The sequence below is a fragment of the Mixophyes fleayi genome, chromosome 3, assembly GCF_038048845.1.
Source record: "Mixophyes fleayi isolate aMixFle1 chromosome 3, aMixFle1.hap1, whole genome shotgun sequence".
Classification (NCBI taxonomy): Eukaryota; Metazoa; Chordata; class Amphibia; order Anura; family Limnodynastidae; genus Mixophyes; species Mixophyes fleayi.
Window position 1 is genome coordinate 26636684 of NC_134404.1, and position 12410 is coordinate 26649093.

Here is a 12410-nt window from a genome sequence, read left to right on the forward strand (position 1 = left end):
TGAACCTTGCTGCTACTTTTGACACTGTTGATCAATCTCTTCTCCTACACACCCTTCACTCTATTTACATTCATGACAGATTCTCTTACTAACTATCGAACCGCTCATTCAGTTTTTCCACCTCTGGCACATCTTCCCCTCTACTCCACTATCTGTTGGGGTTCCACAAGGCTCTGTTCTTGGCCCTTTACTTTTTTCACTGTACAATTCTTCTCTTGGGGCACTTATACGCTCATTTGGCCTCCAGTATCAGCTCTACTCTTGCGGCTCCCAAATCTATATCTCTTCCCCTTACCTCTCCCCTTCATTATTATCTTGTGTAACCAACTGTCTTTAAACTATCTCCACATAGATGTCCCAACACTACCTAAAGCTCAACATATCCCTAACAGAATCTCCTCCTCTCCTTAAAACTCCCTCACTGTCAATAACACCACAATTTCCTCAGTCTCCTAAGTCTGCTGCCTTGGTGTCACACTTGACTCTGTGCTCTGCTTTATTCCTCTCATCCAGACTCTCTCCCAGTCCTGTCCACTCCACCTTAAAAAGAAATTGCCAGAATATGCCCTTTTCTTATTCAACATGCTACCAAAACTCATATCCATTTTCTCATAATCTCCCATCTTGACTACTGCAACCTCCTGTTATCTTGCATTCCCGACACCTATGTATCCTCACTTCATTCAATCCTAAATGCTGTTGCAAAAATGATGCTCCTCTCTCACAGCTCCACATCTGCTGCACCACTTTGCATATCCTTGCATTGTCACCCTGTGTCCTCCAGAATCCAATTTAAATTACTCACCCTTACCTACAAAGCCCTCAACAACATCACTCCTTCATATATCTCATATCTCATTTCAAAATACTTTCCCTCCCTCTTAGATCTACCGCTGACCTGCGCCTCGTCTCGTCTCTGGTAACCATCTCTCACTTCCACCTAAAAGACTTCTCCCGTGCTTCTGCCTACTTTCTCTATCACACCCGATCGGGCTTTCCAAGAGCATTAAAAGTTTTAAATGATCTCTGAAAACCATCTCTTTTTTTAGAACTAAGATTATCCCCGATGATTCTACTCGCACTACTGCACCCTCACAACTGTCCCAATCTCCAGTTTGAGCCACACTTCCTCCTCTTGTTTCAGCTGTGCCCTCTTCCACTTAGAATGTAAGCCCTCTAATGAACTGGGCCCTCCAAACCCTTTGTTGTCATGTCTGCATTTACTTTGTCTACACTGCATGTCCCTCTTTTTGCATATCCTGTTTCCCCTACTATAAGGCACTGTGGAGCACCATGGCGCCTTACAAACATGCAATATTAATAATAATACCAATAATGTCTAGTATATACTTACTCCTGGAGGCTGGTCTTTAGCAAATAGTCCTATAGGTCTGCGTTTCATTTCATGTCGGAAGGTTTTATGTTCAGTTTCCCCAAGTCCGAAGACATAATCTGAGGGAAGACGGGTGGAAATCTGAAGAAACATGTCTTCAAAGGTCATTCCAGGCAAATAAGAATCCCAGCTGATGAAAGAAAGTAGATTAAACATTACACATTTTCTTTTTACAAGTAAGCACATGTAGATCAACAGTAATTTTATACTGGTTCTACTGATGAATGAGAACTTTATTTGTAGTTTCTCAGAGCAACTGCATCAAGATGACAATTTTCTGGCCTAGATGTCAGAGATGCCATTGCCTCCTGGATGCTGCACTGCTACGAGTATAGGACCACTTAGATCAACAGAAACTGTGCAATGGCTAGGCCTATCCTTGCTTTTACTACAAGGGTTGCAAATTTCAAACTTTTCTCAGAATATTACTGAGCCACATGCACTACAGCAGGTATTGACTGACTGTCCTATATTTTTTTGTCCTCCACTATCACATATTGTAGTAGTATTTTTTTGCCACATGTCCAATCTTTGCATATGTGGGGCTCCCATTAAAACGTTCTTTCCCATAAGCAAATTCCTGGGAACTGCATGCCGAAACAAGTTTTTCTGTGACTCCTCTGTTTCTGGTAATGAATCAGAGCCTGTTCAGCTCTTTTTAATAGTGTTAATTAACCAAATAGGTCTGACAGACAGGGGTGTAACCAAGTGGAACACAGATCTTGTGGCTTCCTATTGGTCCAAGCAGTAACACCCCCATAAGATGCATGAGCAGTAGCCTCTTTAGCCAATGCTGTACTATTACTATCAGTGAGCTGCACAAAACTGAGGCATAAATGTCATATGAACTATGGTCACAGTGTCAATGCCACACAAAAATACATTTTAGATGCAAAATAAAGTTCAACATGAATAAAAGGCAGGAATTTTTGGTGGTAAAATCTTTTCTTGGAACTAAAACTGTCCTTGGAAACCTGGGACACATGGGAGTTGACCACTCATTTTTACTTACACAACAGCACGATTGCTTTTCCGGATGATACGAAGTCCAAATTTCCCATCTTTAACAACAACAACTTCATAAAGCCGCTCTTGCTCTGTACTACTTGGACTGTTGGGTGTATTCAATGGTACAGGGACTTCATATCTTTTGTTGTTAGGATCGAAGATCTATGGAAAGGAAACAATAATGTTAAACTAATACTCATGTTTTCTTTTTTGCATAAATATCCAGAGCAGAAAACACTATGAAATGAGGAGACAGGATGGCAATCTTACTCGGTAATGGGTAAAGGCCGAGGTGCTTGTCAATCAGTCTAAAATTGTTTTTCAACAACTTTCTTCTGGAGTTTCACTTAACAAAATAGTATGAATTAATATCTTCAAATCTGTCAATTTCAAACTTAAAGATGTAGTCCAGGGTATTTGTCCATGCTAAGTATAAAATGTTTACTGTACTCAAATTGGACAGATATTTTACATGTCTGAATGAACTGCATCGTAAATGTAATTAAAAGTACCATGATGTATTGTTTTAAGTTTCAGTAATTGTTATATGTAGGATTCATATTTTTGAACTGAAAACCAGACTATGCAAGTGACACGAAGGTTGCTCTGTCCAGGGGCGGGCTGAACTGTACAGCCAAAGGTCATTTTGGGCCGGTGCAGGGACAGTATAGTACTTGGTGGTTTGCCCTTCCTTCGGGATCAGCCACCTTCCAATTTTAGGCTGCAGATCTTATGATCCGTCCCTTCCTGCCTCCCTCCCCCTGTGTGTGGCTCCCTCCTATCGGGATAAGAGACCCAGTGTCACATTGGAAGTGCATCGCTTGACAGGCACAGTCCCATGTGTGCAGAACAGCAAAACTGGCAGAGGAGGGGGGGTATGTTAATATAATGTGTGAGGGAAGAGGGGTTTGTTAATATAATGTGTGAGGGAATGGAGGGAGGGATTTTAATATAATGTGTGAGGAAGTGAGTTGGGGTTCTTAACATAATGTGGGAGGCAGGCTATTAATTTAATGGTGGAGTGCAGGTGGGGGCTATTTATTTAATGGGTGCTATTTTATTTGTGGGGTGATGGTGGGGCAATTTCATTAATTGGTGGGGCTATTTAATTTAATAGTGGGGCCTATCAATTTAAGATGGGTGATGGATCATTTAATGTAATGATGGGGTGGTTTGGGGATATTAACTAAATGTGGGGATGAGTTTTAAAATTTATTGCTGGGGCTGTTTGGAGGGAGTGAAATATGTGTATTTATAAATTGGGAATACTATAAATTTAATGTTGGGGCCGGTTGAACGAAAATAGGTCTATTTATTAACTGTGTATGCCATTAATTCAATGTCAGGGCTGGTTGGAGGGAAATAGACCTATTTATGAAATGTGAATACTATTATTTTAATGTTGTGGGGAGGCACCTAACAATAGTGCACACAGTATTGTCTGTGTATTTGTCTAAAATTTGTCTACAATGATAACTATGTGACAGAATAGTGGCATGCCTGTCTTAAGTGCTCCGGGCCCCCCAGAGCCTTAATCCAGCTCTGTACCCGGGTGACACCCAGCGCTCTGCTCAAGCCCTTTTGCTGGCAAAAACATCAGGGAGTAAATGTATCAAGCTGAGAGTTTTCCGGCGGGTTTGAAAAGTGGAGATGTTGCCTATAGCAACCAATCAGATTCTAGCTATCGTTTTGTAGAATGCACTAAATAAATGATAGCTAGAATCTGATTGGTTTTTCAAACTAGCTGGAAAACTCTCAGCTTGATACATTTACCCCCAGTTGTTTAAAGCACAGCCCCTGTGTTCAGTACTGTAATATAACAATATTAAATAATTTATTAATATAATATGATATAAATATATACCAGCCCCCCAGGTGTTGTAGGGGGAAGGAACATAAGGAAATAAAATGCAATATATATTAATAAACATACATATATTGTACCGAAAACCACTCTTTAAGTATGGGCCAATACTTATGCGCCAGTTGTGTATGCTTGCGTACCAGGCTAAATTCTGCCAGCCAGCCTCTGGGTCTGTCCATAAAAAATCACCCCTTGTATCATTTTGGGTTTAAAAAATGGTAAAAAAAAAAGTCGTCTGAAATTATTGTTTCTTATTCTGTCAATGTAATTGAACCAGGAATATAATGAAAAAGTAGAAAAATAACATTTCCATTTAGAAGATATGGGACAGATGGAATGCTATATCTTAAGCTCCTCAGCCACCACCAACGATTTAACACTGTCAGTTACCTTGAACTGGAGCATATGGTTTTCATGGAATGTTACTGCAACACGCAGATTGTTGATAGAGGTGGCTTTACTGTAACGTGGTAACATTCTGGTACCCAACGAGATATCCACAGTGATACCTGTAGCTGTGACCTGTTCATTCTCAACAACGTAACCAAAGTCTTCAGGATAGAAGCAATATGGTATGCCAGAAGTGCTGGACTCCTGAAACATATAAATGTGAAATATAGACAAATAACTTTCCATGTAAACATTTAATTTTTATAGAATGACTATATCCATTTTTTAAAGGCATAAACTACTCTAGATATGTGTGTGTGTATGTATATGTGTGTGTGTGTGTGTGTGTGTGTGTTTGAAAAAGAGTAGAGGAGATGTCCCAAACAGCAATCTCATAGCCCAGCTGTACAAATGCTGTGTGTGATGGTTGTGGATTATTTAATGTTACTCAAAAGAGCATAACTTGCAAAAGTGAAAACGTCACTTGAATGTACTGCATACTATCACATTTAGGGCTAGATTTAATAAGCTGCGGGTTTGAAAAAGTGGGGATGTTGCCTATAGCAACCAACCAGATTCTAGCTTTCATTTATTTAGTACCTTCTACAAAATGACAGCTAGGGCTAGATTTACTAAACTGCGGGTTTGAAAAAGTGGAGATGTTGCCTATAGCAACCAATCAGATTCTAGCTGTCATTTATTTAGTGCATTCTACAAAATGATAGCTAGAATCTGATTGGTTGCCATAGGCAACATTCCCACTTTTTCAAACCCGCAGCTTAGTAAATCTAGCCCTTAGACTTTCCCATAATTACTCTGGACTTGTACTCTGTCCTTCTAATGGACTGACTGTTTTTTCATATAAAACACAAATACTTGATAGCTTATTTGTACACTGGAATTTAAAGTTGATATGTGTGTGTTACATGAAAAAACAGTCGGCATTTAACTTATGTGCAAAACAGAACACTCATTTGCGCCCCTTGCATTGTAACATGGTTTTGTCCAGGAGACTGAAATAGGGATCCTCTTCATTTAAGATCCTTAATGAATCAGGCCCCAGAATATTAACCAATCACTTTGTTTTTGTACTTTTGCACCCTCTTTCCAGTGTGAGCTTTTGTACCATTCTACTCCCAGCTGTCAAATAGAAGAATATTAGAAGTCACTCAAGAGTTCCTTGACCAAATGAAGTAAAAGGTCCACAGTGTGTGTGTGTGTGGGGGGGGGGGTTATTCCTTATAATACACAAGTTTTCCTAATGAACACTGAAATGATGACATCAGAATTTACTGACTGTAAGCACTGACATCAGAAGTCATCATTTATACAGGAATGTATAAACATATTAGCATCACAATTGTATTACATTACAGTATAATTCAGAACTTTATATTACTATACACACCTGCCAGATGCAGCCACGGTTAATACATTTGCTTTCATTAGCATCAGGCTCAGGATGGCAGTCAAACTTTTCGGAATCATTCAGACTCACTGGGCCAAGCTGGTCCCATTCCACAGTGTAAGATTCTCCCAGTGCCAGCTGGAGACCTGTTATGTGTAGAACCTACAGATACAAATGATATAGCCATTGTTAACCCACTTATTACATTTGCACATTACTTAGTTTCCTTGTAGAACTAATGTTACTAGTTAAATCCATCAATAGGTATTTCATTAAGAGTCGTTTATACATATAATAACTCAGAGTAGAATACATAATATATTTACATCAAATACAATGCATTGCCGACGTCAACAGTTTATCGAGGTGTGAATGAGTCTTATATCATTTAGCCACTAATTTAACATGGTAGTACTATATATGTAAATGCATGTATGATTATGCGAGTGTGGAAATAATGTATGCAAGTGAAATATGTCTGCTCAGCGTTCGTGTTTCTATATGTATATGTTAATAGAGATATGTTAATCCTAATACACACAAAACTGTGTAACAAGCATATGACACACTAAAGTCCATATTCAACAATACAATCAGTGTTAGCAATATTATTACTAAAACTCCAATAATACTATTCAACCTTTGTATCTATAGCAACAAGCCCAGTTCTTAACTACAAAAATAATACATTCTATTACTACAAGTCCACACATCTCTATGTCTAGCAGCCATTATCAGGGGCGCACGCAGGGGGGAGGGTTTCTGGGTTTCCAGAAACCCCTCCGCTAAAGAAGTGCCCCTACATAGCGGCACTGTACTATGTAGGAGCCGCGGCGCTGTCCAAGAAGCGTCTGTTGCAATACAGCACCGCCACAGACGCTTATTTTAACATCTGCAAACCAAAGACACACATTCTGCTGACTACCATTATAAGACCATTCTAATCACTTTCTAAGTGAGAAAATTACTACCTTCCATTACAAGTGCTATGTAATCTTTCTCATCTAAGCAGCAATTTCCAATCAATCATTTTCTCACTTACAAACAATGTAAAGCAACCAGTTTCTCACTTTCAAACTATTTACTTAGAGTGCTAACAAGTATTCTAAATACTGAACATTTAAGCATAATTAATCATTTAAATATCCCCTGGTGATCAAATATTACCACAGCCCAGAGAGCCCAATGAAAACATCCTTCTCTTTTCTGGTCCATGGTGTGGAATGGAGATAAAAGCAGCTAGTGTCCAGCTTGTGAAGAGAAAGGCTGCATGTGCATCCTGTACCGGGACCCCAAAGGTAGGTGGAGTCGCTGTACAGGATGGGATTGTAATTAAAATATATTATTTACAGAAGGCTTGTGCAAGTAGCCAGGAAAACTGGTTTTGCTAAACAGAATTCTAAAGAAGAGGAAGTTAGTAATAAATGCAAAATCCACATTTTCAATATAAAACTTAATAGAAATTAAATTAAAAGGAAACATCTGTTTCAGCTCTAAGGATTTAAGTATTACAAGCTGGAGCGGTCAATACGCCAACAGTCAATCAGAGCAGCTAGATAGTGCTGCTGATAGTCATCATCCTCATTGTGTATCACAGAACCAGCCTTCCAGCACGCACAAGAGATATGTCTCTTAAAAAGCATCCTCCTCAAATGATGTCACAATTACATGAAATCGCTCTTACTGTACTCTACCTAAACTTGCCAACATCTGTCAGTCTCATATCCGCCTCTCTATACGTAAAGAGACAGAAGACAATGATATAGAAGAAAAACTATATATAAACATATACATTTGGTGTGCGTGCACCATACTGAAATATGTATCTTGTATAAAAATAATTGATGTATGTTTACCTCTAAATGAGCCCCAAGTGTGTACACTATCAGGCCTAACATCCCAAGTCAGACTGTAATAAAGCAACAGATGCATTCAGGGGCAAACGCAGGATTTGTAGAGAGGGGTTTCCAAACCACGCCACCAGTGGGCGTGACCAGCATGCATGGGGGGCGTGGCTTTAATATTAGACAGTACTTGGCTGCTCGCCAACTCTTCCTATCCCCATAATATACATGGACAATGCTGCGTGCACTACTGTTAGGTGCACACAGCTCTCCCTTTTCAAAAAGAGCCGTGTGATGCGGGGACAGGGTCCAGCCACCTCAATTATACAGTGTCCCAGACTTGGAGGGGGGTTTCCGGGCACTGCGAAAACCACCCCTCGGTTTGCCTATGGCATTTCAGATTGGTCTCCCATTTAGCTTTAATTATTCCAGAAGTTCCCCTTTCTCTTTGCAAAAACTCACAATGCTTATTTTGTAAAGCTTCTGTTACACACAAACAATGTAAAAACGTGGAATGTAAAAACGTTTTAACTTATTTGTTGAGATTAGCAACATATTTCACATTTCTTTTTCCACTATTGGACTATTGCTCACCACCACCGCCGCCTCTCTGCTCCGTCTCCTCCCCTCCACTCACTGACTGTCGGGCCGTGACATCATCCTCACGGCCCGATAGTGTCAGTGAGTGGAGGGGAGCAGACGGAGCAGAGAGGAGGCAAGTTAGAAGCAGGTAAGAAAAGACGGACATTTTCAAAATCGTCGCCCCCACCCTGCACACTTACACACTATTTTGTAAGTGTGCAGGGTGGGGGCACCAATTTTGAAAATGTGCCGGGCGGGGGGCCCCGATTTTGTAAATGTGCCTAGGGTGCCACGGACCCTAGCACCGGCCCTGCATAAAATGGTGCTCAGTGGTTGTATTACTGCAAATTTAAACCATTGCACAACAACTTGTTCTCACGCAAGGTTCAATTTGTATAAACTTTTGCTGCAGTTTTGCACATGTTTATTTGTGACCTAAAAGTAGTGATGAGTGAAAGCAAAGGTTTATATTTCGCTATGAATAAAATTGAGACAATGATGGTCAATTAATTAAGATTTGTGTATTTTGCGGTAGGATTGTCCTAATTTGCTTGGCCCACTGTTATGAGGTGATCATTTTATGGGATAGTTTTGAAAGTTTTGACCATAGATTTTATGGTCTGAACAAATAGCTGGTAAAATTGGGGTCCCATTTTTTCCAGGTCTATTTTTTTTAAAGTCATGGGGCCTGATTCATTAAGGATCTTAACTTGAGAAACTTCTTATTTCAGTCTCCTGGACAAAACCATGTTACAATGCAAGGGGTGCAAATTAGGATTCTCTTTTGCACATAAGTTAAATACTGACTGTTTTTTTATGTAGCACACAAATACTTGATAGCTTATTTGTACACCGAATTTTAAAGTTGATATTTGTGTGCTATATGAAAAAACAGTAAGTATTTAACTTATGTGCAAAACAGAAAACTAGTTTGCACCCCTTGCATTGTAACATGGTTTTGTCCAGGAGACTGAAATAAGATACCTCTTCATTTAAGATCCTTAATTAATCAGGCCCATGCTTTTGATCTGTCTGTTTTAAGATAGTCAGACCCATGAAAGCAACTTTTGTAGCTATCTTTTTATTAGTTTTTACAAAGCTGCAAGGAGTATTGTTAGGTACTGTCTCTTCTATGTGTTTCCATTTACATGTTAAATGCTACTTGCCTGAAAGGTGAGCAAACCATAGATAAGGAGGAAACAGATGCAATGCATTTTTATTATACTACTGAAAAATGTTTAATTATCGTTGCATGGGTACACTATTTTGCCATAAAACTCATTCAAAATTGAAAGGCCCAATTCACCCTTAGCTGCCATTAAACCCTCATTTTGACTTCCTGTTTTAATGTTCTTTCCTACATTGGCTTTGTTTCAATCTGTCAGTTTTATTTGTGTTTTTGCTTTTTTTATATCCAATATTTCATGGGCATGTATGGTTCTTCATGAACCTATTTTTGCATGGTGAATATTTGCTATAGAAACATTAAAAAGTATTCCACACGAACAAGCATAGCAAACACTCATTTACAGCAGGAATCATCAATTCTCACTCGAGATGTCACACTGGCAATTTTAGCAAATACGTTTTTTGTAAGGTTTTTTTTTTGTCAACAGAGTCACTCATAAAGTATCTTCCATTGCATTTTGGGCTTGAGCCTCCTGCTGTTATATCTTGCAAAAGTTTTCAAGCAATCCTGTATAGCTAATAACAGCTGGCATTATAGCCTTAAGGCTATATACAGTACACACTGACATTTGCAATACATTTGTCATTGCATGGAAAATTGCATTCAAACTCCATTGTGTTTGAGTTTATATTAAACATGTTGGCAAAAAAAGAGACTGTTTTCTTGTTAAAGCAAATGCTTGTTTTTAGTGAACCGGCTTTCTTTCAGTGTTGACGTTAGCCAGACAAACTTAAATGGAAAAAGCATAAAAAAGCAGTTAAAATTAAAGCACCAGGAAAGTGGTAAATGGCAAATAGGTATGTCCTAGGTTTCTGTCATATGTGTTTTAAAAGCCCAAGGAGATTGTTTCTATTTAGGAAAGAGCATCCCAAACATTGGTTTCGGCTGCAGAAAAATCCGGTGTAAGGGTTGCTGGGGTTATGAATGAAGATAGAAGGGCGGGCTCTATTCATAAGGCCCATTTCAGATCTTTCAACCTGCTAGCCTGGCTAATTAGGACTTGCACCTGTGTATGTGTTGTTAAAAAGCTGTGAGGCTGTTTCCTCAGTCTCTCACTAACTGGGGAACAGGTCAGATGTCTGCTGAGAGACAATGCACTTTGTTACTAGTAAGTTCTCTTATTTTGTGTGCATAGGACATTAGGTTCTTCCATTTTAGCGAAAGTATCCCATATTGTATTAGATAGAGTCAGACAGGCTAGGACTTTTGTTTATGTTTTTTTTTATTTCTGGAGCTGCTTAACAAAACTAGCTGTAGTTACTTGAACCAAGGCTGGTTCAAGTAACCACAGCTAGTCCAAGAACCGGACATGTGTGATATTGATTGGCTGATGAATAGTAAGTGCAGCCAGTTACCCCTGGAAACAGAACCCATAAACTGATCTTGCTAAAAACGCAAATAGCTAGTGTCCTATTTTGTACAATTATTTTAATTTTCACGTCCGTTTACATATACTTAGCTTGTGCTAGCAATGAATGTCAAAATGCACAATTTTAACGTCAGTATGTTTGAAACCCTAGAGCTCATACTCACCGGTAATTTTTCATGCATTTTGCTAGTGTTTTTAATGTTAGTAAAATGCGTGTGACCATTGTTTCTTGGAAACCACCCACTCTGGCCGGCTTTAAGAATGCATCTTGTTTTACTTTTTTATTTATCTATGTCATTTACCACAGGTAATTTCATCAGGGATACCTACACTGATCATGTTTGACATGCATTATTACTAGTGTTAAAAAAAGCGCCAGTGGGTATCTGGCCATACTTGTACTATTTTCAAAGGCAAATTTGGTTGCTTTAATCAATGCATAACTAGGCCTGAGTACAATTAGATTCATGTTGCCTAATGATCCCATTTGCCTGGGTGATTAGAAACGTGTTTCAAATACATTAGAGAGTCTGTATGTGGTTTACATAACTGTAGCCTCTAAGAATAAAGTTGATGTCAGATATGTGCTTTCAATGCTAGCACTTTTCCAACTTCATAAGCAGTAGCACTCATAGCCCTCAATAGCTACAGAAAGAGTATATTGCTACATTGTAATATTACACCCCAAGGAATGCTATATATACCGTTTAGACATACATCTTTATTGTTATATGCTTAGTCCAGACATAACAGACTCCTCACCTATATCTATATGAATATATAGATATATGCCCTAATCTGTTCAGTTTCAAACGGGCTTTAAAAACCCACCTTTTTCTTAAAGCCTTCCAGTCTTCCACTTAACTTCCTACCTTTTCTTGTGCCTCTTCCCCTTCATTCCCTTTCCCTCATAGTTATCCTCCATTCCTCTTTCTCTCCCTCTCTCCCCTGTGTCTCTCTGTCTGTCTACCCAACCCCTTAGATTGTACGCTCCTTTGAGCAGGGTCATCTCTCCTCCTGTCTTCACCACTTTTTACTCTGCTCTCCAGCTACCAGCCCTCCTCTTCGAGGACCCTCTTCCCCCCCGTCCCCTCTCTCTCCCTCCTCTCCCTCTGGGAGTTTCCCTGTCACCCGTGCCCTCCCTCCTGGGTTCCGTCGTATGCGGACCCTCCCCTCTCCCCTCCCCCTACCCTAGCATTGAGCTCATTGAGTTACTGTGCTTGTTTACTGTACTGTGCTGTCTCACCTCGTATTGTAATTTTGTTTGTCCCTGTACAGCGCCACGGACACCTAGTGGCGCCCTATAAATTAAAAATTAATAATAATAATATGTGGGTTAATGTATTTCATAATGTCAATTATA

At 39.4% G+C, this 12410-nt stretch overlaps 1 protein-coding gene across 1 annotated transcript in view; it reads right to left on the minus strand.

Moving 5' to 3' along the window:
• Positions 1-12410, minus strand: part of LOC142143417 (maltase-glucoamylase-like) — a 191734-nt gene that overhangs the window by 86623 nt on the left and 92701 nt on the right. The window contains exons 26-29 of the mRNA XM_075201251.1: positions 6064-6225; positions 4656-4859; positions 2406-2563; positions 1355-1523 (exon numbers count right to left, since the gene is read on the minus strand). Of these exons, the coding sequence (XP_075057352.1) occupies positions 1355-1523; positions 2406-2563; positions 4656-4859; positions 6064-6225 (693 nt within the window). The remainder of the gene's footprint in view (positions 1-1354; positions 1524-2405; positions 2564-4655; positions 4860-6063; positions 6226-12410) is intronic.